Below are 26362 nucleotides of genomic sequence, written 5' to 3'. Positions count from 1 at the left end.
AGGAGGAGTGTAACTTCTTAGACCTACTGTGGTGAATTGACAAGGGATGCTAGACATTGTGAGATACAGATTACCAAGACAGTCTTTCTGCTCTTGCTAAAATCAAGTTGTATTTGTCACGTGCCAAACAGGTGTAGACTTTAAAGAGAAATGTTGACTTGCGATCCTTTAACCAACAATGCAGTGTCAAAGTAAGACAAATTTGCAAAATCAAGGAAATACTAACGGAACGAGAGTGCCTGTACCAGAGTGAGTGCCGGTGTGGGTAATCAGGATGGATAATTGACAGAGTAGCAGCACTGTGTCTGTTGCTTAAGAGTCAGTGCAGAGGGAAAAGGGAGTTCATGGAAGTGGTCTCGGTAGACATCTGCTTAACCTTCTTATGACTTGGAGTTTGAAGTCGTTCAGGAGACTTTCGGTCCCAGACTTGGCGCTCCGGTATCTCTTGTAATGCGGTAGACGAGGGAACAGTCTATGACTTGGTTGACCGGAGTCTTTGACAATTTTTAGGGCAGTACTCTGACACCGCCTGCTACGGAGGTATTGGATGGCAGGGAGCTTACCTTTGCAGCACCTTGTGGTCGGATGCCAAGCGGTGGCCATATGATGGCCCACGCCCCATCTTCTCAGCAGCCCGAGGGGCAAGAGGTGTTGTCATGCCCTCTTCACCACTGTTGGTGTGTTTGGACCATGAGAGGTCCTTAGTAATGATGCCAGTGTGTTTAGTCTTCAGTCTGTCGAATATCCTCGTCTATTCATTGATCATAGGCCCAAGATGCAGTGTCCCATTGCGAGATTTAACTTCTGTTTGTCGACAGCTGTTCCTAGTTTATCGTTCTGACTCGGTCTGGTGGGCAACCTGCCTGTACTGTGCCGTCCCTCGCTAGCTTGCTATGAAAGATGCAAGTGTTAGATTTAGTTTCCGTACTTCCGTGAAGTCTCATTTCCGAAAATGTGTGCGTCTCACACATTCCTAGCGGAATCTGATCTTGACACTCAGAATGGGAGTCGCCGTGCAAGAAGTCGTGGAATCAAGTCCTTTTTGGAGTTGGCAGGGAAGCAAAGCAGCCAAGTCCTGTATGACAATACGTTTGAAGTTAAATGATGAGGAAATCCATAATTTTCCTAGGTGGAATTGAGGTGCAGTAAGGATGGTAAAATGCTTCACTATCTGAGCGGGAAGCACCTTGAGACCCAAACCGTTGCTGCCGTTGTGAATTCACCATTCAGCTGTGGAAATCATTCATTTTAAACAAGTTCTTTCCCTTGACGTGTATATTGTATCCAAGTTAAATCTCGTATAGGGACTGTAGTTAAATACCCAGCTAAATCTGGTATGTTTTACAGTAAGGTTTATTAAAATACACCGTCCCAGTAAAAGTAGATTTTTAATAAAGTAAAGGACTGGTAGTATGACTGTTTGTCCTGCAGGTCGGTAGACTTGCATAGCATGTTCCTCCAGAACGCAGACGTTTATAAAAGATTAGTCTGGTATTTCTTCTTGATGGATGATATAATGGCCTCTGTGCCCCACTCCATACCCTCCCCTTCCTCTCGCTCACCTTCTCTCCACATTGAGGTATGGCATCTCACAACCCGGTGACGCCCAGACCGGGCCACAATACCCCTCTGTTACAGACGGAGAAAAGGAAACCCGATTCCTCCCGGACCGGGCCACAATACCCGTCTGTTACAGGGAGACGGAGAAAAGGAAACCCGGTGGCTGAACTGGGTGGCTTCTTATCACATGATCTCATGCAGCCATTAAGTTTATTCAAGGAATGTTTCACACCTCCCTCCCTCCCTCCCACACCCACTTCCCTCCCCCTCCCTCCCTCCCTCCCCTCCCTCCCTCCCCCTCCCTCCCTCCCTCCCTCCCACACCCACTTCCCTCCCCCTCCCTCCCTCCCTCCCCCTCCCTCCCTCCCTCCCTCCCCTCCCCTCCCTCCCTCCCTCCCTCCCACACCCACTTCCCTCCCCCTCCCTCCCTCCCTCCCCCTCCCTCCCTCCCTCCCTCCCCCTCCCTCCCACCCTCTCACTCCCACCCCCTCGGAGCATGTAGGCATGACCTAGCCTGTAACTAGGGGTTTTAGCTAAAACTAGAACATTGGGAAGCCTTTTTGTTGTTGACCAGCTTCCTGACTCCTCCGTCTTTAAGGTCAGAATGTGAGTGAGTTGCTGCTCTGTTATTGGTGTGTGAGGTGCTTGGAGCTAGGTGGGGCTTGGTAGTTAATAAATAACTCTTGTGTTTGTCCCCCTCTTTGCACACCATGGGTTTACGTCATTCACTCTGTAGGAAGCCTCTGTGGACACACCCTGACTCACTGGGGTGTCAGCGAGTCGAGCTTTATCTAAAGGTTATATTAGACCGAGGAAGTGTTTGGCAGATCAAATGTTTGTGACATGCTTTGTACACAACAGGTGACAGAGTGAAAACATGTTATACATTTTAGCGTCATTTTTACTTCATTAATCATACCCCCTGAGCAGTTTTCCCTGTAGCCTGAGACTGCTGCACAGGTCCCTGGGACTGCAGTACAGAAATATCCCAGCTGCCCTGAGCGCCGGGTAGGAGGACTTGCAATTTTTGAACCATTTCATGTGTCTGAAGATAGAAATTCTGCTTTCCTGGTGGGCCCAGAGAGCAAATCAAGTGCACTGTCTGTTTTTGGTGGTAGAATACTCTGGTAGGCATTCATTATGATCAGATGGCCACATTAGCCTACTTGGCCACAGTTAAAATCCAACTTATAGCAGGTACAGCCTCGGTGTTCACAGTAAAACTGTAACTTATAGCAGGTACAGCCTCTGTGTTCACAGTAAAACGCCAGCTGGAAGTTTTCACCATGTTCCAGTTTGCACTCACCAGACGTGAAGTTTAGCTCACTGTGCTGAATAAGAATTAGGGGCAACATTGCCTGTTGAGTCAATACATCTGAAGGCTAGTTTACAGGTCGTCTATCAAGACGTCTGTGGACGGTTGTCCTAGTGACGTTACATTGTCGTCCGTCATCAAACTTTTGGTTATGGAGAAAGTATAAACCCAAAGTTACAGGCTGTATGACATCAGCAGCCTGGTGGTCCCAATTAGCACAACAGGTGTGTTTTTAACATCAAACCCATCTGTTTTAAAAATGAATTTAGTATACGTCAATTTAACAAACCAGGCAACTAAAAGAAACTTCCTAAATGTTGTTTGTGTTTGTTTCTAGCTTGTTAGCTGACTAGCCAGTTCAAATAATGATATCATAGCTGACAATGTCTTAACTTTAGCGACAGGGTCAAAGTTTTTAACTTTTTTCTTTTTTCTGTCTGCAACAAGGATAGTCAGTCAGTTTACAGGCAGTCCACTGGAGTATAAATTGAATGCTGTTGTGGCATTGTACTTGCCTACATTCATGTTGTTAGAGAAGGTATAAACCAGCCTTTTATCACCTTTTGGCAGTGATTACAGCTGTGATCCTTTCTGGGCAAGGCTGAGTTTTCCACACCTGGGATTGTGCAACATTTCACCTGTTATTCTTTTCAAATTTCTTCATGCTCTGTCATATCGGTTGTTGATCGTTGCTTGACAACCATTTTCAGGCCTTGCCATGTTTTTCAAGCAGATTTAAGTCAAATCTGTAACTTCCTCTCAGGAACTTTCACTGTCTTAGTAAACAACTCCAGTGTAGATTTGGCCTTGTGTTTTAGGTTATTGTCCTGCTGGAAGGTGACTTCATCTCCCAGTGTCTGATAGGAAGCAGACTGAACCAGATTGTCCTCTAGGATTTTGCCTGTCCTTAGCTTCACTGTTTATTTTTAATCCTGGGATAAACTCCCCAGTCCTTAAGCACAAGCATACTCATAACATGATGCAGCCTCCACTATGTTTGGAAATATGGAGAGGTACTCAGTGCTGTATTGGATTTGCCCCAAACATAATGCTTTGAACAGGATGCATGTTTTGGACTATTATTATGTAAAGTCATTATGTTTGTAGTGACTGGGTGTATTTAACTTCACCATGCACAAAACTATATTCAATATCTGCTTTATATTGTTACCCATCTACCAATAGGTGCCCTTCGCGAGGCGTTGGAAAACCTCCCTGGTCTTTGTGGTGGAATCTGTTCAAAGTTCACTGCTCGACTGAGGGACCTTACAGATAATTGTATGTGTGGGGGAACAGAGATGAGGTAGTCATTCATAAATCATGTTCAACACTATTATTGCACACAGAGAGTCCATGCAACTTATTATTTTGTTAAGCACATTTTTTTTTACTCGTTAATTTATTTACGCTTGACAAGAGGTTGAGTACTTAATGACAAGACATTTCAGCTTTTTTTTAAAATGTTTTGCATTTCTAAACATTTTCCACTTTGTGTGTGGGCCAGTGACGACAATCTCAATTTAATCAGTTTTAAAATCCGGCTGTAACGATGTGGAAAGTCGAGGTGTAATTACTTTCTGAAGGAAGTGTGTTTTGGGTTGAACTGTGTGTTGGGGTGTTAGTTAGTGTGTGTAGAGTCCGGTGTGCGTCAGTGCAGCATTGATGGATATGGAGCAGAAATTGAGTAATGGTGGTTATCAGGAACCTGTCAGAACGAGTTTGACAACAGGGTGTGGGTTTATACTGCTGTTGCAGCAATATCCTTTCACTCGCGCTTTCTCTTACTCTTTGGAGCTCACTTTCTCCTCTCTCTCTCTTTCCTCTTTCTCTCTCTTTCCTCTTTCTCTCTCTCTCCTCTCTCTCTCTCTCCTCTCTCTCTCCTCTCTCTCTCTTTCTCCTCTCTCTCTCCTCTCTCTCTCTTTCTCCTCTCTCTCTCTTTCTCCTCTCTCTTTCTCCTCTCTCTCTTTCTCCTCTCTCTCTCTTTCTCCTCTCTCTCTCTTTCTCCTCTCTCTCTCTTTCTCCTCTCTCTCTCTTTCTCCTCTCTCTCTCTTTCTCCTCTCTCTCTTTCTCCTCTCTCTCTCTTTCTCCTCTCTCTCTCTTTCTCCTCTCTCTCTCTTTCTGCTCGCTCTCTTTCTCCTCTCGCTCTCTTTCTCCTCGCTCTCTTTCTGCTCGCTCTCTCTCTTTCTGCTCTCTCTCTCTTTCTCCTCTCGCTCTCTTTCTGCTCGCTCTCTCTTTCTCCTCGCTCTCTCTTTCTCCTCGCTCTCAGGCTGAGAAAGTGAGTGACATGCTGTCTCTTGTTTGTGAACCATTTAACTCCAAACACCAGTAACTTCAGGAGGTGTAGAAATCTCCTGCAGCTTTTTCTCCACAGCCAGATGACTGCACCCTGTTACCTCCTTAATGTTCTACTTTAGGGGATAAAGCCTGAGATTGCAGTGTGTGTGTGCTGAGCATTGGGTAACCAGGTATATGACAGAGGTTAGCTCTGCCTGTGCATGCCTGTGTTTGACGACCTGTGAATTATTGTTGACGTTAGGGAATACAGGCAGCTGCCAGAACACACACTTTGTGTAGTATAGGCTACGTCCCAAATAGCACAGTACTCCCTTCCCTAAGTGCGTTACTTTTTAACCAGAGCGCTATGGGCCTTGATCATAAGTCGTCCACTGAAGAAGGTGACATTTGGGACGTAATATACAGGGCATTCAGAAAGTATTCAGACCCTTTGACTCGTCCCACATTTTGTTACGTTACAGTTTTATTGTAAAATTAGTTACATTTTTTTTCTTCTCCCATCTACACACAAACACCCTGTAATGACAAAGCAAATACAGCTTTCTAGAAATGCTTTAACTGAAATCACATTTTCATGAAAATGGTCTGGGTGGCCATTTAAAATAATTTTTCAGGAGTCTGATGGCTTGGGGGTAGAAGCTTTTAAGGAGCCTTTTGGACCTAGACTTTGCACTCCAGTACAATTGTTAACCATTTTTGTTTCATATCAGAGTCATATTTTTTTTTACTGTTCTGCGAGTCGTATAGGTGCCTTTTGGGTAACTGCAAGCGGCCTCTCCTCCCTTCTGTCTGGCCACTCTACCATAAAGGCCTGATTGGTGGAGTGCTGCAGAGATGGTTGTTCCATCTCCACAGAGGAACTCGGGATCTCTGTCAGAGTTACCATCGGGTTCTTGTTCACCTCCCTGACCAAGGCCCTTCTCCCCCGATTGCTCAGTTCGGCCGGGCAGCCAGCTCTAGGAAGAGGCTTGGTGGTTCCAAACTTCTTCCATTTAAGAATGATGGAGGCCACTGTGTTCTTGGGGACCTTCAATGCTGCAGAAATGTTTTGGTACCCTTCTCCAAATCTGTTTCTCGACACAATCCTGTCTTGGAGCTCAACGGACAATTCCTTCGACCTCATGGCTTGGTTTTTGCTCTGACATGCACTGTGGGACCTTATATAGACAAGTATGTGCCTTTCCAAATCATTTGAATTTACCACAGGTGGACTCAAATCAAGTCCTAGAAACATCTCAAGGATGATCAATGGAAACAGGATGCCCCTGAGCTCAATTTAGTCTCATAGACGGGTCTGAATACTTGAGTAAATAAGGTATTTCTGTAACTTTTAATTAGCCGACATTTATAAACCTGTTTTCACTTTGTCATGGTTATTTGGGGGGGGGGGGGGGAATAATCAATTTTATAGTCTTTAACGTAACCATGATGGACAAGTCAAGTGGTCAGAATATTTTCTGAAAGCTCTTTATATTGAGTGTTTCTGTGGGTTTGAACTGTTAGTCATACTACTATCCTCTTCCCTGCACTCCACTTTCACTTCATTATCTACTGTTTCTCCCTGTTGTGGTGTTATCGGGGAGTCGCTATGGGAACAGCGATCCGGAAGCTGTCCTCAGAACAGTCTTAACAGGCGCTGTATGTAACGCAGGGGGTACTCACGGGCAGTCAGGCACGGCATGAAACTAGTTTCGGGTGTTGACATGGCAACCTGAGTCAGCAGTCTGTGGTGATTGGTTGGTTTGACCTTAACGTCGAGACCTGGCGTTGTTCCAAATGGCTGAATGCCCTGCCCCTTTCCTCCCAACGACGTGGACGTCACCTACCAATCACCAGTCTGTGATAGTTGGCGTGGTAATGGTGTTTTCCTGGTGGTTTAGAGCCACTCACTTGTAAACTCAGCAAAAAAAGAAACGTCCTCTCACTGTCAACTGAGTTTATTTTTCTACAAACTTAACATGTGTAAATATTTGTATGAACACAACAAGATTCAACAACTGAGACATAAACTGAACAAGTTCCACAGACATGTGACTAACAGAAATTCAATAATGTGTCCCTGAACAAAGTGGGGGTCAAAATCAAAAGTAACAGTCAGTATCTGGTGTGGCCACCAGCCACCAGCTGCATTAAGTGCTGCAGTGCATCTCCTCGTGGACCACACCATATTTGCCAGTTCTTGCTGGATGCTGGGCAAATTGCGTTCCGCCCTATGGGACTCCCAATCACGGCCAGTTGTGATACAGCCTGGAATCGAACCGGGGTCTATAGTGATGCCTCTAGCACTGAGATGCAGTTCCTCAGACCGCTGCGCCACTCGGGAGGGCTCTTCCTCTCCCCCGTAACTCTTCAGACAGACCAAGGTCTAATTTACCCTTCAGTAATATTGCATCTTGATGTCTGTTGCATCAAATGAAGTCTATTTCTTGTGCGTCCAGCCAGTGCTGATTTGAATGTTTCTGCAACATTAAAACCAACTTCAGATTTTTGCTACTATCGTCTGCAGTATACATCAGATCCCAGTGTTTGTGACCATGAGAACCACAGTACAGCAGTCATCAGTATTATCACAGCCCTGTTAAGCTCTGGGAGTATTCCAAACAGCATCCTATTCCCTATGGGGCTTGGTTATAGGGAATAGGGTGCCATTTACTACAAAGACCTTTGTCTGGGATTACACTGCCTCCATACTGCGGGTCTGTGGTTCTGGCCGGGGAGCGGGTCTGTGGTTCTGGCCGGGGAGCGGGTCTGTGGTTCTGGCGCTACCTGCCCTCACTGTCAACGAAACGCCAAGACTCCACCCCCCCTGGCCCCGTTTTTAAAGGTGAGTCATTGTACCAGTAAAGAAGAGAACTCACAGCCCAGGCCTTCAGGTAAAGTGAGAAGGAGAAATGCTGTGAGATCAGTGTGGCTCCAGCTTCAACTGTAACAATGAGAAGCTTAAAGTTCAGTCTGAGACCCACTTACTTCCTGGGGGGGGTTATTAACTTGGAAACGACATAAGGCATGGTATAAGACTAGTTAGTTAACTCTTGCATTCCTCAGGTGGCATAATGGTTATTTGGATGTTGACCAGACAAACGGCTCTTCTGAAATCTGTCTAAACTGGCGAGCAGACGTCTTTCATCTCATCAGAAACGTGATGGAACTTCGAAACGGCCTTTTCATTACCTGGTTGTCTAGAGATGTTCAGACTAGCGACCTTCTATCCACTGGATTTAACATCAGACATGACGTAACAATGAGCATCTTTGTCTCAGATGGACTGAAATTATTACATTTTTTTTTATCCCCCCCCCAACAGCCATTGGTCTGTTGTTAATGATAGATTCAGCTTTGGTAATAGCTGCTTATAGAATAACACTTAGCTGTGGAGATCAGGGTGTGGCCGCAGACACCCAGCACAAACACTGCCGTGTTTAACCAGCACTTTTATTTGAAGTGGCAACCAGGAGAACCTGATGGTTTACTGAGATGTGTATTGTGGAAGTTCTGTTTAGTTTTTTTTTTTTAAATGGATGCAGGCCTTTAGAATGTGAGGTAATGCTTTCTGAGGTTTGTTCAGTTAATAATAAAACAAATAATAATTAAAAAAAAAAACAAATGCAGTTATGTGGGTTGACTGCTGTAACAATACAGAATAAAACTATATACATATACAAGTCCCACGATAATAGTGACTGTCCATCACTTATTCACATTACTTTAATACAATATTTAATGTGTTATTTTCAATAATAAAACTAAAATACTTTTTTTTTTTCCTTTCTAAGTCATCTAATTTATATAGAGCTGCTTCCTGTATGACTGCCTCAAAGTAATTTAAAGTATTTTGCTGTGATGGCACACTGGTATTTCAACATTTAAAAAAATATATATTATTTGTGGGTCTGTGTAATATGAGGATAATCTGTGTATGTATCCATTCGGCAGGAGGTTAGGAAGTGCATCTCAGTTTCCACCTCATTTTGTGTGCACATAGGCTGACCTGCCTCGTAAGAGAAGACCCCCTAAGGTGACCTTTCTCAATAGCAAGGCTCTGAGTCTGTACATAGTCAAAGATTTCCTTCATTTTGGGTCAGTGGTCAGTTGTTCTGCCACTGTGTACTCTCTGTTAAGGGGCCAAATAGTGTTCTAGTTTGCTCTAAGTATTTCCTATGTGTCAAGTAATTATTTATTTTTTTACATGATTTGGTTGGGTCTAATTGTGTTGCTGTCCGTGGGTTCTGTTTGTGTTTATGAACAGAGCCCCAGGACCAGCTTGCTTAGGGGACTCTTCTCCAGGTTCATCTCTGTAGGTGATGGCTTTGTTATGGAAGGTTTGGGAATAGCTTCCTTTTAGGTGGTTGTAGAATTTAACGGCTCTTTTCTGGATTTTGATAATTAGCGGGTATCGGCCTAATTCTGCTCTGCATGCATGCATTATTTGGTGTTTTACATTGTACAAAGAGGATGTTTTTGCAGAATTCTGCATGCTGAGTCTCAATTTGATGTTTGGCCAATTTTTTTATGATTGGTTGGTGAGCGGACCCCAGACCTCACAACCATAAAGGGCAATGGGTTCTATAACTGAAGTATTTTTAGGCAGATCCTAATTGGCATGTCTCTCAGATCGTTAACAGCTTTGTGGAAGTTACCTGTGGTGCCGAGGTATGTAATGTTTTTTTTTGAGTGCTCTATGGCAACGGTGTCTAGATGGAATTTGTATTTGTGGTCCTGGCGACTGGACCTGTTTTAGAACACCATTATTTTGGTCTTACTGAGATTTACTATCAGGGCCCAGATCTGGCAGAATCTGTGCAGAAGATCTAGGTGCTGCTGTAGGCCCTCCTTGGTTGGTGACAGAAGCACCAGATCATCAGCATACAGACATTTGACTTGAGATTCTAGTAGGGTGAGGCTGGGTGCTGCAGACTGTTCTAGTGCCCTCGCCAATTCATTGATTATATATGTTGAAGAGGGTGGGGCTTAAGCTGCATCCCTGTCTCACCCCACGGCTCTGTGGAAAAATGTGTTTTTTGCTAGTTTTAACCCCACACTTGTTTTTTATGTACATGGATTTTATAATGTCCTTTGTGTTTTTTTTTTCCCCCAACATCACTTTCCATCAATTTATATAGCACACCCTCATGCCAAATTGAGTCGAAGCTTTTTGATAATCAACAAAGCGTGAGAAGACTTTGCCGTTCTTTGTCAATTAGGTTGTGCAGGGTTTGAATACGTGGTCTGTCGTACGGTAATTTGGGTAAAAGCCAATTTGACATTTTGCTCAGTACATTTGTTTTCACTGAGGAAATGTACTAGTCTGCTGTTAATGATAATTAGGAGGATTTTCCCAAGGTTGCTGTTGTCTCCGCTTTGGGGTGATCAGTCACTGGTTCAAAAATATTGGGGACGCTAAGGGTAAAGCGTTTTAGCCAGTTGGAATTTGTTCTCCTTATTTGATTTCATTGAGGATACAGGCCTTTCTGGGTTGAAGGGTTTGTATTTTGTTCCGTGCCTCATTCAATGTAATTGGAGAATCCAGTGGGTTCTGGTGGTCTTTCTTTAAAATAGATTTGTATATGATTTTGCTGTTTTGTGTTAGACCCCCCCCCCCCAAAAAAAAAGATTCCTACAAGTGGTGTCTCTGTCTTTGAGACATCACCACCCTCAGGCCCCCCCACCCCTGGTGCATCTCCCCTTTCACACTTGTTTCCCCCCCCCCTCACTGCCTCTATTCTTCCCTCCCTCCCATCTTCACCCTATTGCTTCTTTCAAACATGTTTTCTTTCTCTGCTTTGTAATTGAGATTTATGCTTAAAGCCCGGTGAACCCATAAAGGGGGGGGGGGGTGCGGCGCTGCTGCTCTGACTGTATGATTTCCATGCCAGAAAACAAACCAATGTGGTTTGTTCATTTTTAAACTTCTTGGCTTCAGTCTTTCTAATGCATACAGCCAAATGTACTGATGACATGGCAGGCCTTTTCCTCTCCTTTTTACTGTAGCCCAGTTCAGCTAACGATGATCCATGTAGGATAGGATTCCTTTTACGTCCTCCTACTTCCACGCTAGTGGGTTTCTAGAGCAGAGGACACCGTGTTATGTATATGGTGTTTCTATAGTAATATGACTCTTGACTTCAGGGGACTCATTCATTCATGGACACTTTGACCGTTTTCACACTGGATGTGTAACCAGGCCAGCTCAGTGTGAAACGCCCTGTTTTTGTTGTTGGCTTCCATCCCCATGTCGTGTCCCTGTCCTCAGCTGCTTTGTCTGTCAGGAGCCTAAAGCCCTGTTTAGACTTGACCGTTCATGTAGCTTTTATTTATTCTGATCATAAGAGTTCCGCTCATGGCATTATGAACATGTTATACCACGTCCGGATTCCATTTTCCTGCGCTATATTCAAATGGCAGTATGCCTTCTACAAATGGAGGAATAGGTCAAATATAACACCCCTGACAGCTGTAGCTGGCACGCTAGCCGGCTAACCTCCTGTAGCTGGCACGCTAGCCGGCTAACCTCCTGTAGCTGGCACGCTAGCCGGCTAACCTCCTGTAGCTGGCACGCTAGCCGGCTAACCTCCTGTAGCTGGCAAGCAACGTTAAAGGGATTGCAAAAAGGTTAGTATAACTCGAACCAAACAAAAAATTGCTTTAAAATATTAGCTAGCTGGCTAGCATTTGATACCAGAAAACAACATGTTCTTGACACGCTGGGAAAAGTATTTCCTCCGTCATAATGATAAGGTCCAGATCCCATTGGTCCCAATACAAACTTTTATTTTTTATTTGGAGAGTTGTGGGAGGAGTACTGATGACATTGTCCGCTATGCAGCTTTCGATAGCCTGATTAGCATTCCTGACCACCTCTTAAAGCAGTCAACCAGATCTGAACACAACCAGACAATAAAGTGACTTTGGTGCGTCTACACCCGTCTTTTCAATCCGATCTTTGTGTTCTGATAGCAGAAGTGGCATGTAAGTGTGACGTGTAGAGACGACCTTAGAGATCACTTCAGACACCATCCTGTTGGGGATTTTTACTGGGTCATTACAGTATCGGGACACATTCATTGTGGATTCTCGCTAGGCGATACCCCAGCTATATTATTCCCTAAATAGTTCACTACTTAACCATAGCCCATAGTGCACTACTTTACCAAAAACCTATGTAGGGAATAGGGTGCCATTTGGAACATACAATTTTGTCTTGTTCCTCTGTCTGCTCAGACAAAGCTGAGGCCAAAAATGGAGTACTGTTTTTGGAGCTAGGTTTTCCCGACTGGTTTTTGTGGTTTTTGGTGACACCAGGATTACAAGAATGTGTGTAGGAAATGGTCTGTTGGGGTTGTGAGGTCATGATGATGAGGAGGGTTTTATGTCCCCACCCACCGAGACGTGCCTGTTATGTTATAATGTGTATTAATACTAAAGTACTTTTATGTTTACGTTAAGGGGGGTGATAACATTAGGTACTATCAGTATCAGGAGGGAACCAGCCAGGTGAGATGTGTTGAGATAGAGCTGAAGTGGTTCTGTTTAGTTAGTTTCAACACCAGTGGGTTTTATAGGAGATGCCTCCTTTATAGACGCGCTGGCCTTCTCTCCCGGGGGGGGGGTTTATAGACACGCTGGCCTTCTCTCCCGGGGGGGTTTATAGACGCGCTGGCCTTCTCTCCCGGGGGGGTTTATAGACGCGCTGGCCTTCTCTCCCGGGGGGTTTATAGACACGCTGGCCTTCTCTCCCGGGGGGTTTATAGAGGCGCTGGCCTTCTCTCCCGGGGGCGGGGGGGTTTATAGAGGCGCTGGCCTTCTCTCCCGGGGGGTTTATAGGCGCCTGGCCTTCTCTCCCGTGGGGGGGTTTATAGACGCTGGCCTTCTCTCCCGGGGGGTTTATAGAGCGCTGGCCTTCTCTCTCCCGGGGGGGGTTTATAGGCGCTGGCCTTCTCTCCCGGGGGGGGTTTATAGAGGCGCTGGCCTTCTCTCTCCCGGGGGGGTTTATAGAGGCGCTGGCCTTCTCTCCCGGGGGGGTTTATAGACGCGCTGGCCTTCTCTCGCGGGGGGGGTTTATAGACGCGCTGGCCTTCTCTCCCTGTGGGGGGGTTTATAGACGCCCTGGCCTTCTCTCCCGTGGGGGGGTTTATAGAGGCGCTGGCCTTCTCTCCCGGGGGTGGTTTATAGAGGCGCTGGCCTTCTCTCCCCGGGGGGGGGTTTATAGAGGCGCTGGCCTTCTCTCCCGGGGGGGGTTTATAGACGCGCTGGCCTTCTCTCCCGGGGGGGGGGGTTTATAGAGCGCTGGCCTTCTCTCCCGGTGGGGGGTTTATAGACGCCTGGCCTTCTCTCCCGTGGGGGGGGTTTATAGACACGCTGGCCTTCTCTCCCGTGGGGGGGGGGGGTTCAGTATGAATCTTCAAAACCACATTTCATTCATTATCCTCAATGGTGGTCAATCAGAACACTGCAGTTCTGTCTCTCGTTTTGTCTTTCCTTCCCTTCATACTCGGTGGGATCTAATGATGGCAGTCTAGGTGACAGGAGTGGTGTGTGTGTGTGTGTGTGACTGGGCTGTTTATGGGGGCGGGGCTCATTGTTCTCCTACATCCTCATTGGCTCCCCTGAGGTGATCTCATCCAAGAGCAATTCCCTCCACTATGTACTACACCACACACAGCTCCAGCTTGGCAGTCCCCGAAGTGTCCCGTGAAATCACAAATTACTTCCTCCTTTAGCTGCTCGTCTGTCTCCCGCTCTGCAGAATGGCATGAGTAGAAACCGACTGCTCTCAGGGCAGTTTGCAAAAATTCTACTCAGTTAATATAAGGAAATTAGTCAATTGAAATAAATAAATTGGGCTGTAATCTATGGATTTCACATGACTAGGCAGGGGTGCAGCCATGCCAGGCCCACCCAGTCGGGAGCCAGGCCCAGCCAATCAGAATACGTTTTTCCCCACAAAATAGCTTTATTACAGACTAATCCCTTCCCTCAACTTGACATCTGTGGCATTGTGCTGAGCATTTGATTGTCCCAAGCACAAAGTGCACCTGTGTAATGATCATGCAGGTTTAATCACCATCTTGTCATGCCACACCTGTCAGGTGGATGAACTATCGTGTTAAAGAAGGAATGCTCACTAACAGGGATATAAACACTTTTGTGCTTAACATTTAAGAGGAATGAGCTTTTTGTGAGTGTGGAAAATGTCTGGGATCTTATTTCAGCTCATGAAACATGGGACACTTTTACATGTTGGGTTTATTGTCTTTAAAGGTAGATTAATTTGCTCCTGCGGTCTCCCGGTGTGCTATTTACTAACACATGACTGGTTCAACAGATCAAATCAAATGTATTTATAAAGCCCTTCTTACATCAGCTGATATCTCAAAGTGCTGTACAGAAACCCAGCCTAAAACCCCCCAAACAGCAAGCAATGCAGGTGTAGAAGCACTGCAGTTCTGGACAATAACGCTGGTAATGGGGAAATGAAAGCAATCTGCTTCATCTAAACGCATTGCACAAGTTGACTGCAACTATTCACTTAAACATTTCTTGAAAAATGTAATTGTTTTTGACGCTACGGGAAAAAAAATCATACCATGTCTTTTTCCAAAACACCGGTTTACCGCCCAAGGCTAACGGTAGGGTCAACAGGTGTCCTGGGAAAGGGTGTGTCTCATTCACACACACAGAGGACAAACAAAGGCCTCTGTGTGGTTCTCACAGAAACCTGTTTGGAATCTGGTACACCACTGAGAGGAGCATGGTCTAGACCACATACTCTCACAGCCCTGTCTCCTCAGACATGTACATTTTACCACTCAGCGTACAGAAACCAGAGGTTCCTCCAGTACCAACAGCTTTGTCTGTCTGAGCGTTTTGGAGTGTCTACCTCCTCTCTGGGTATTCGTGAATACTAGAGCAGGAAAGATGGCGCTGACAGATCTCTTACATGATCCAACCTGACTTTGCTATTATGACTTATCCTGTTTTTAAAAAAAAACATATATATTTAAAGCTCACAGCATTATCACTTATGACCTTCAAGTACTTTTGAACGAATGAATCAACAGTTACTAAACTCAAGCTGTTTTGGCTCCTACTTCAACTCAGCTATTCCCTTGTTTACACTGGACCCAACTCCATTATTTTGGGCTTCCGAAGTGCCGCAAGCCAAGATGCGGTAGAAGGGTTTGAGTCCTTAGACTGACGCAAAGGAAAATTTTCCGACCCGATATTTTTTTTTTTTATTGGCAAATGTCTGGCCACTGCAGAACAAGATGGGCGAGCTCCGTTCAAGAGCTCCCTACCAACGGGATGTGAAAAGTCGTAACTGGACAGCGGACTTAGCAAACCCAGAGGTGTGCCTTTTTAAACAACTGGTCCACTGTTTCAGGAAGTCTTGAGCTTCTGCTCACCTAACTACACTTTACATGTTGTGTTTTTGTTAAGTGGTGGTCCCATGTTTCATGAGCTGAAAAAAGATCCCAGGAATGTTCTATATACGCACAAAGTGTTTGTCATTTTGTGTAAAGACCTATATTTTGAGGGAGTGTGCCATGTGGCTTGCTGCCAGAATTGAATGTAAATTTTTCTACCTTAAACCGCCTCAAACATTTCAGAATTTAGCAGTACATGAAACCCACCTCACAACCGCAGACCATGTGTAACCACACCAACCCAGAACCTCCCCATCCGGCTTCACCCGCGGGATCGTCTGAGACCAGCCAGACAGCTGATGAAACTGGGTTCGGAAAGCTGAAGAATTTCTGCACAAACTGTCAGAAACCGTCTCAGGGAATGCTCGTCGTCCTCACCAGGGTCTCGACCTGTCTGCAGTTCGGTGTCATAACTGACTCCAGTGTGCAAATGCTCACCTTCGATGGCTACTTGCATGCAGAAGCGTTTTGTGGATTAACCCCATTTTTAACTGTACCAAGGCAGGCGGTGTGTATGGTGTCATGTAGGCGAGTGGTTTGCTGATTTCAACCTTGTGAACAGAGTGCCCCATGGTGGGGAGTATGGTATGGGCAGGCGAACTTCGGACAACGAACACAATTGTGCATTTTATCGACTTTTATTTAAAAACAAATATTTTTTTAAGCTATTTCTTTGAATGCACAGCGATACCAGGATTAGATCCTGAGTGAGGCCCATTTTTGTCATGCCATTTCATTCATCCTCATCACCTTGTGTGTCTGAAATGTTCCCAGTTCTATCATGGCTAGCATAATCACCAGACATGTCGTCCCATAGAGGAACTCCTGGTAGATACAAGACATTATCTGTAATCATCACGCCGGTCTACATCCCACCACAAAACGAGCAGTACAGGGTCCATAAACTAACAATGTTCACGCGGAGGGAGCTTTTATAGCGGAGGGAGCTTTTATAGCGGAGGGAGCTTTTATAGCGGAGGGAGCCTGAAATCCTTTTTAGCAACACATCTCCTGCACCACGAGGTGCTAATACTGGACAACTTGTACTCTACCCATAGAGACGTACACAAGGCCCTCCCTTGCCTTCCCTTCAGCAAATCAGACCACGACTCCATCCTCCTGCTTCCTGTCTACTACATTTTACGTTTTTAACATTTTAGTCATTTAGCAGACGCTCTTATCCAGAGCGACTTACAGTAGTGAATGCATACGTTTCATATTTTTTATTACATTTTTTTATTCTCAAACCGTAGTACCAGTGACGGGCTCAGTATTGATGGTGTCAGACAGAGCAGATGCTAAGCTACAGGACTGCTTTGCTAGCACAGACTAATGTTTCTGGGTGGGGATGCTGGTTCTGCCAGTACCTCCAATACAGGACTGCTTTGCTAGTCGCATCTTGGTCACATGTCTCAAATCCTCTCAATCCCTTCCTCTGTATTACTCGGCTTAATGCAGCTTAATATCAGAAGAGAAGATTTTAGTGCGAGCTGTAAGATGATAAAAAGCTTCTTGTATGAACTACCATATTGAAGGAATACAGTGAGACTTTACATAAATCCAGCTTAGTCTAAGATATAGATTAATTTATCGTCCCCATGTGGTTGTATTTGTTAACGGTTTGGCACAGTGTTGGGTTGCTTCCTGTTTACCGACTGCAGGTGCGTCCAGCAACAACTCACCATGACATCATCGGACGGGAACCAGATTGTCCTGTTGTGGTGTGAACCAGAATGGGAAGCGGTCAGTTTTTTTTTTTAGGGTGCAGAAATCGGATGCAGACATTACTATGTCAGTCCATTTTTACTGTTGAAGAGTTTGTCTATTAAGCATCGTAGAAAGCCTAACTTTTTTTTTTTTTTGTACAGTTAATCTCCAATGTTTCATAGATGTATGAAACATTTAATTTTTTTTTTACCATGAAACGTTAGGTTTGTAACTCACCCATTTTAACGAGTTGGGCTTTCTTCAACGTTTCACTCAAGTCCTCCGTATAATCTCTGTGCCAGACCGTCTGGATGAGACTTCAGTGGTGCACTTTCTTTTTTTCCCCTGACTAAAATTGTGCTTATGTGAATGAACCTTGTCATTTAACATCAGTTAACGTCCTCCGTGTTATGTAGGGTAATAAATGTAATGTCTGCAGATTATTGTGGCACCATTTCTTTTAAATTTTTTTTTAGTCACGCATTTCCTGTCCTTGGAATGTTTCCTGAACTGAAGAAACACTATAAGACAGTCATTGTTACAGCTACTTCCCTCCTGCATTGCCCTCTCACTCCCTCCTTCTCCCCCCCCCTTCTTCTTCTTGTATGCATGTTGTCTAGGAGTGTTTGTTTGGTCTCCATAGCAACTAGGCATGGAAAAAAAAATAAGCGGCTTCCAAAAAAACCAACCTTGAATGGTTTATCTGGGTTTGGAATTATGTGTTGGAGTTTGGAACGTTAAGTGGCGTTTTTGGAATCGAAGGGTTGTGCATGAGAAATCTAAAGTGTTTATTACAAGTCATTGGTGAAGCTTTAAAGCCTGTTGGTGTAAGGACAGTACACAGGTGGTAAATAGTCCTGTTTTGAAACATTTTTATTAACTGACCTATTCTTACGAAGTTAAACAAACCTTTTTTTTTAAGTGGATTAAATTGAACCAAGACTAGTTTTTTTTTTTTGTAAACTATATTAATACTAAAGTGTTTGTTCAAATTAACTGTAAATAAAATTGACTTGACGTGCACTCCTGTTGAGCTATATATTGCTTGTGAACAGCTCGCCCGCTGTGAGGCAAATGTTTTCCTTCCTGTGGTTTGGTTTCCCTTCCAATCAGTGGAGTAGGAGACTTGTGATTTAAAGGTCTATAGTGTTGTTTGGACGTGGGCCTGTTGCATTCACCTCCTAAAGTGGATTTCCAGATGTGACGTCTGCTCCCAGGACACACTATCAAACTGATCTTCTGGGTTGACTTGGCTGTTTTCCACTGAAGATCAGTGTTCAAAGACCTCATTGGATCCTAAATACTTTACTATGTCTTTTGTATTTTATATGGGTGGAGGGCTTCAGCCAGTCATATCTACTACAGTTCATATTATATTATCTAATAGCTTCACTCTTTGGACATTGAATTCCACATTTTGTAGTGGTGCACCAAGTGCTTTCTATTCCCCTGCTGGGTGCCGACTGTTCACCTTATTTACTACTCTGGATTTACGACTGACACTCAAGTCCAAACTAGTCAGTGGTTCTGTTCTCCTGTTCTTCCCTGGCCTTATCCCGTACGGCTGGCTGGCTGGCTCCCTGGCCTTATCCCGTACGGCTGGCTGGCTCCGTGGCCTTATCCCGTACGGCTGGCTGGCTCCCTGGCCTTATCCCGTAAGTACGGCTGGCTGGCTCCCTGGCCTTATCCCGTAAGTACGGCTGGCTGGCTCCCTGGCCTTATCCCGTAAGTACGGCTGGCTGGCTGGCTCCCTGGCCTTATCCCGTAAGTACGGCTGGCTGGCTGGCTCCCTGGCCTTATCCCGTAAGTACGGCTGGCTGGCTGGCTCGCTGGCCTTATCCCGTACGTACGGCTGGCTCGCTGGCCTTATCCCGTACGTACGGCTGGCTCGCTGGCCTTATCCCGTACGTACGGCTGGCTGGCTGGCTCCCTGGCCTTATCCCGTACGTACGGCTGGCTCGCTGGCCTTATCCCGTACGTACGGCTGGCTCGCTGGCCTTATCCCGTGCGTGCGGCTGGCTCGCTGGCCTTATCCCGTACGCGCTGGCTGGCTCGCTGGCCTTATCCCGTACGTACGGCTGGCTCGCTGGCCTTATCCCGTACGTACGGCTGGCTCGCTGGCCTTATCCCGTACGTACGGCTGGCTCGCTGGCCTTATCCCGTACGTACGGCTGGCTCGCTGGCCTTATCCCGTAAGTACGGCTGGCTCGCTGGCCTTATCCCGTGCACGGCTGGCTCGCTGGCCTTATCCCGCGCGTCGGCTGGCTCGCTGGCCTTATCCCGTGCACGGCTGGCTGGCTGGCTCGCTGGCCTTATCCCGTACGTACGGCTGGCTCGCTGGCCTTATCCCGTACGTACGGCTGGCTCGCTGGCCTTATCCCGTACGTACGGCTGGCTCGCTGGCCTTATCCCGCGGCGGCTGGCTCGCTGGCCTTATCCCGTACGTCGGCTGGCTCGCTGGCCTTATCCCGTACGTACGGCTGGCTCGCTGGCCTTATCCCGTACGTGCTGGCTGGCTCGCTGGCCTTATCCCGTAAGTACGGCTGGCTGGCTGGCTCGCTGGCCTTATCCCGTAAGTACGGCTGGCTGGCTGGCTCGCTGGCCTTATCCCGTACGTACGGCTGGCTGGCTGGCTCGCTGGCCTTGTCCCGTGCGTACGGCTGGCTGGCTGGCTCGCTGGCCTTGTCCCGTACGTACGGCTGGCTGGCTGGCTCGCTGGCCTTGTCCCGTACGTACGGCTGGCTGGCTGGCTCGCTGGCCTTGTCCCGTACGTACGGCTGGCTGGCTGGCTCCCTGGCCTTATCCCGTAAGTACGGCTGGCTGGCTCCCTGGCCTTATCCCGTAAGTACGGCTGGCTGGCTGGCTCGCTGGCCTTATCCCGTACGTACGGCTGGCTGGCTGGCTCGCTGGCCTTATCCCGTACGTACGGCTGGCTGGCTCGCTGGCCTTATCCCGTACGTACGGCTGGCTGGCTCGCTCCCTGGCTCACTGGCTGGGGTGACAAAAGGACAGGATTTAGCTGAACCAGAATGAAACAATGGAACTGATTTGTCCTAGCAAGTTGTGTTCTGCTGAATCCAAAGACAGTTCCCATCTCTTAGTTTTTTTCTCCCCCTGGTTCTGGATGCCATTTAAAGGGATAGTGTGAGATTTGTCTATTAAGCACTTTGCTTTCACTTGCCATTAGAAGGAAGTTGATGGTTGGTTTTTTTTGTAAACCAATGCTAACTGGCGTTGGTGCAATGACTGGAAGTTGTGCTAACGATAGTTAGCAACTTCCTTAACTTCAAGCAGATGCATAAAAATGTTATCCATGCGTTAATCGGGCTGGGTATGTAGAATCTCAGACTATCCCTTTAATTTTACAGCTGGGCATTGAAGGGCGGCCCCTTTTAAGCTAATGAGCAGTCGTGATTACTCAATTTAGGTTATTAATTCGTTAGGTACTCAGCTCTCACACCCCTTAAGGATTTAGTTTGACATCCTTGTTCTAGGAGTCTAGGGGGACATCCCTGTAGCTGTTATGAACAGCAGGGGATTCCCCAGACATAGTAACAGCAGTATTTCTAATGGGAGTTAGGTCATGGTGTCGCAGTGTTTACTCTTTAGTCAACACAGCTGATTCTATCTACAGACCATCTATTCACCATAACCTCAACAAGCAGTGTCTTATCAACAAATGACCACACTCTCTGGACTATCCAAATAGTGTGACCAGGGTTTTTCACTGTTTACTCACCCAGGGGTGGCAGGTATTCTAGTGGTTTAGAGCGTTGGACTAGTAAGCGAAAGGTTGCAAGATCGAATCCCTGAGCTGACAAGGTACAAAATCTGTCATTCTGCCCCTGAACAATTTGAAAATAAGAATTTGTTCTTAACTGACTTGTCTAGTTAAATAAAGGTTAAATGAAAAGAAATCTAACTAGCATTTGCCCTGTGGAACGTTGGAAGAGAGGCAGTCTGTCAGTATGTGTGACCCACAGTATATAGACTAACCTCGATCTTTGGGAAGAATGGTCTCTGTTTCTGAAGAATAGTCTCTGCCTCTTTCTTGCTTTCACCCTCTGTCAATTTCAATACAAATGGGCTGTGTTGCCGTGGATGGTGGGGGCTGTGTTGCCGTGGATGGTGGGGGCTGTGTTGCCGTGGATGGTGGGGGCTGTGTTGCGAAAGCAAGCGAAGTACATGATAAACAAAGGTGAAAAAACAACAGTAAACATTACTCAAGTTCCGAAAGAATACAGACCATTTCAAATGTCGTATGTCTATACATATCTCTCTTAGCTCCTTCATTGTGGTACAATGGCGTCACCATGGTGACGGCCCCTTTCCACCCACCAATGCCTTTGACAGGGTAACTCTACACAGACCGACACAATAACACAGTTCTGAGGCAGACATGTTTGTTTCTCCTAGGGACGCGTTCAAGGCCTTATTTACTTCAGTGATGAAGTAAAATAAAAGTGTAGTTAGTAACCGCTGTGCTTTACTTTTTTTGTTTTGTTAAAACAGAATTGTCGGAAGGGCCAGTCGAGTTAAAAACTACTTTCCACAGGTACTTTACAGGGAGAGAATGTTATTCCTAAACTGTTGAACACTACACACGCAGTGATCCTGCAGAATAAACATCATTCCCCAGTCTGCTGCCGTTCGTCAGGCTCTTACAGAATGACTGTCTCGCAAAACTACATTTCAGTTGAGCTTGTCAACAAAACTGTTTTATTGACATGTATGATAAGATGGTACACTTATCTGTTTCTGTTTCTCAAGGTAATCTGTTTAGTGTTGATGCTGATACACGGTTGTTATGGACGTGGGTTTTCTGCCTCTGTTGCTCCATGAGTCCTTCTACACGCTCATATTGTATTGAGCTCTTAGCTGCAGCGACGGTCCATGGCTGGTCATGGAGGATTCCTTGGTATGCATTACAATACCAACTTGAGTTTTTAGGCTCAACTCCTCGCCATGCAGTGTATTGGGTCATCTGTCTCTGTGCTGTCTAAACCGGTACTAGACTATTGGGGGATGGTCAAACTGTCTCTATGGGGTGTTAGGTGCTCACCCTTTTAGCTGGCGGTCTAGGTAGGTGCTCACCCTTTTAGCTGGCGGTCTAGGTAGGTGCTCACCCTTTTAGCTGGCGGTCTAGGTAGGTGCTCACCCTTTTAGCTGGCGGTCTAGGTAGGTGCTCACCCTTTTAGCTGGCGGTCTAGGTAGGTGCTCACCCTTTTTAGCTGGCGGTCTAGGTAGGTGCTCACCCTTTTAGCTGGCGGTCTAGGTAGGTGCTCACCCTTTTAGCTGGCGGTCTTAATTTACCACATTGAAAGGAAATTACAATAACCAGCCTCTGAGAGCCAGGCCAGCTACTATGGGCCCTGATCAAATGTAGTGCACTACATAGGGTGCCATTTCAGACGCACCCTGGGATAGTCCCTGCTATCAAACTGCCAGGGAATTTCTGTCCGTGTTTCAGAAAGTGCCTCTGTTCTCTCACCCTGCCTTGTGCTCTCAAAGCTGTCTGTCTGTTTGGTATAAATCAAGTCAAAGGGGCTCTGGTCTGAAGCCATAGTTCAAGACAGTACTGTTTGTATTAATTAGCGTAGTGAGGGGGAAAAAATGGCCCCAGGACTGGACCCTGTGGAACTCCCATATTTGATGTAAATCATAGTGTTGTAAAAATTGTTCACGACGCCACACACATGCGCACGCACGCACGCGCACACACGCACGCACGAGAACTAAAACAGACCCATGATGTGAAAAATGTTTTAAATGGAAGAAAAGGTACAAATGTATTTTATTTTACACACAGTAAACACACACTGGGCTGTGTTGGGTAGGGTGTGTCTCATCAGCTGTGGGTTACAGTTCAACTCTTCTGCTCACACCATTGTTATGTGCTCGCTGACAGGATGTTTGGCAGAGATGGCTGATACTGTGTGCGAGCACACACACACCTTGAAGCGGCCTGAGTAGAGCAGTTGTGGACAGGGTGCAGCCCCTCCAGGTTGGGCAACGTTCTGCTCTGACTGAAAGATTGACAAACTTTGGCCCTCCGTCCATCTCTATAGCAGTTCTCTTGTTGTGGTAATGTGTAGGATAAATTACACACCGCTTGAAGATGACACCTATTGAATGCTTCTGTACTAAATCGCTCCCTATTCCCGTAGGGCTCCAGTCAAAAGTAGTGCACTATATAGGGTGCTATTTAGGACACAGCTACTGTTTGAACGATAAATCACTTCTGTAAATTGTTGAGACATAGCTGTTGAGTAATATTTCTTTTCAACATTTATCTGATTTCCCCAACTGTTTGAGGACACAATCTCTTCTTAAACTTTTTTTAAAGGTTTAATTTTGTTCAATTGTTTTTTTTGAAGTGTTTACTAGTGGACCATGCCCTGAGCAATGGGTTTTCTACCTGATGCTGTACGTCGACGTGTCTTACTCTGGCCAAAGTCAACTGTTTCCTCCTTATCCGCAGTGTTCAGAGATGAGCTAATGGGGTCCTCCCTCCTATTGAGCTCAGTGAAATGAAGCTGTTGTGTTGATGGAGGAGGAGCAGTGTTAATGCATGGTACGAAGGTCATCTTAACCAGGGAATTCAAACATGAATACTGTTGCATTTACAGTGCCTTCAGAAAGTATTCATATCTCTTGGCTTAAGCCACATTTTTTAATTGGGGCAGTATTTTTAACTTATTCTCACCCATCTACACACACTAGCCCATAATGACAAAGTGAACTTGTTTTTAGAAATGTTTGTTTATTTTAAATGTATAAATATTGCATTTACATTAAGCATTCAAACACCTGAGTCAATACTTTGTAGAAACACTTTTCTGGGTAAGTCTGAGTTTTCCACACTGGGATTGTGCAACATTTTGCCTGTTATTCTTTAGAAATTTCTTCATGCTCTGTCATATCGGTTGTTGATCGTTGCTTGACAACCATTTTCAGGCCTTGCCATATTTTTCAAGCAGATTTAAGTCAAATCTGTAACTTCCTCTCAGGAACTTTCACTGTCTTAGTAAACAACTCCAGTGTAGATTTGGCCTTGTGTTTTAGGTTATTGTCCTGCTGGAAGGTGGCTTCATCTCCCAGTGTCTGATGGGAAGCAGACTGAACCAGATTGTCCTCTAGGATTTTGCCTGTCCTTAGCTTCACTGTTTATTTTTAATCCTGGGATAAACTCCCCAGTCCTTAAGCACAAGCATACTCATAACATGATGCAGCCTCCACTATGTTTGGAAATATGGAGAGGTACTCAGTGCTGTATTGGATTTGCCCCAAACACAACTTTTTGTCCTGAATAGAAAGTGTTAATTGCTTTGCCACATTGTTTTGCTGTATTATTTTAGTGATTTGTTGAAACGTGTTGTAATATTTTTATTCTGTACAGACTTCCTTCTTTTCACTCTGTCATTTAGGTTAGTATTGTGGAGTAACTACAATGTTGTTGATCCATCCTCAGTTTTCTCCTATCACAAGCCATTAAACTCTGTTTTAAAGTCACCATTGGCCTCATGGTGAAATCCCTGAGCTGTTTCTTTCCTCGCTGGCAACTGAGTTAGGAAGGACGTCTTTACTTTGTGTATTGATACACAAATGTGTGATTTTATAACTTCACCATGCTCAAAGGGATATTCAATGTCTGCTTTGTTTCCGGTAGGTGCCCTTTGAGGCATTAGATAAACTCCCTCTTTTGAAATTCACTGCTTGACTAAGGGACCTTACAATTATCTGTGTGTGGGGTACAGAGATGTGGTAGTCATAACAATCCTGATAAACACTTGCAACAACTCCCTGTGTGTTGTGACTTGTTAAGCATATTTTTACTCCTGAGGTTAGGCTTGCCATAATAAAGGGGTTTAATACTTAAGACATTTCAGCTTTGAAATGTTGTATTAATTATAAAAACAATTTCACTTTGACATTATGGGGTTTGTTTAGGCCGGTAACAAGAAGTCGCAAAATAATACGTTTTAATTCAGTCTGGAACAACAAAAAAATGTGAACTCAAAGGGTGTGTACTTTCTGAAGGCACTATCTTTTGTCAAGTAAAATAGAAAAACACTTTCTCCATCCTTTTTGTCTTCCTCCTCATTTGCTTTCAACTTCTCCGTCCTTCGTCTTCCTCCTCCCTTCATCCAGACAGTAAATAGTGTTTGTGGACGTGAACCTAAAATCTGATCCTAGATCTGTCTCTCCCCTCCAGACTCGAAGGCCATAGTGGATGGTAACATGAAACTCATCCTGGGCATGGTGTGGACTCTGATCCTCCACTACTCCATCTCCATGCCGGTGTGGGAAGACGAGGTGGATGACGAGGCGGAGAAGAAGACCCCGAAGCAGAGGCTTCTGGGATGGATCCAGAATAAAGTGCCAGACTTGCCCATCAACAACTTCAGCAGAGACTGGCAGAGTGGCAAGGCCCTGGGAGCCCTGGTCGATAGCTGTGCTCCAGGTAGGTTCTGGGGGTCCGTCTCCTATGTCTAGAGGATAACTGGTGGTGTTCATGTGCTTTTGTTATTGAGTGGGTGTTGAGGTGTTTAGGGTAAGGTTTTGATATGGATATTGGTCATGTGAGTTTTCTTATTGATGTTATTGTTTGTGCAGGTCTGTGTCCTGACTGGGAGACGTGGGACAACAAGCCTTCAGACAACGCCCAAGAGGCCATGCAGCTGGCTGATGACTGGCTGGGAATCCCTCAGGTGAGAATAACACGGTCCCCGTAAGGCTGGGTCATGGATCCCTCCGGTCCCTGTAATTTGTTCCTGACAGTGCATCTTCTGGACTTTTCCTTCTGAGCCAAGTTTGAATGGTGCTGAAAATGATCTACAGCTCTGTAAAGATGTGAAGAGACGACTGCAAAATGATCTGTTTCTCTGGTTCTACCATTTATAAGTATGTGTTTAAAACAAAAATGTTACTTTTTACCCAATCTATAAACCACTGACAATATTTCTCCCACATTCCAAATAAAAATATTGTTATTTAGAGCATTTTATTTGCAGAAAATGACAACTGGTCAAAATAACAAAGGTAATTTTGTCAGACCTCA

At 45.5% G+C, this 26362-nt stretch overlaps 1 protein-coding gene across 2 annotated transcripts in view; it reads left to right on the top strand.

The window, feature by feature from the left end:
• Positions 1-26362, top strand: part of flnba (filamin B a) — a 103770-nt gene that overhangs the window by 7100 nt on the left and 70308 nt on the right. For both annotated transcript variants that reach the window (XM_045705699.1, XM_045705698.1), the window contains exons 2-3: positions 25517-25765; positions 25918-26012. In XM_045705699.1, the coding sequence (XP_045561655.1) occupies positions 25517-25765; positions 25918-26012 (344 nt within the window). The remainder of the gene's footprint in view (positions 1-25516; positions 25766-25917; positions 26013-26362) is intronic.

The sequence above is a fragment of the Salmo salar genome, chromosome ssa22, assembly GCF_905237065.1.
Source record: "Salmo salar chromosome ssa22, Ssal_v3.1, whole genome shotgun sequence".
Taxonomy (NCBI): Eukaryota; Metazoa; Chordata; class Actinopteri; order Salmoniformes; family Salmonidae; genus Salmo; species Salmo salar.
Note: the sequence above shows the minus strand (reverse complement) of the source record. Positions and strands in the feature narration are given on the sequence as shown.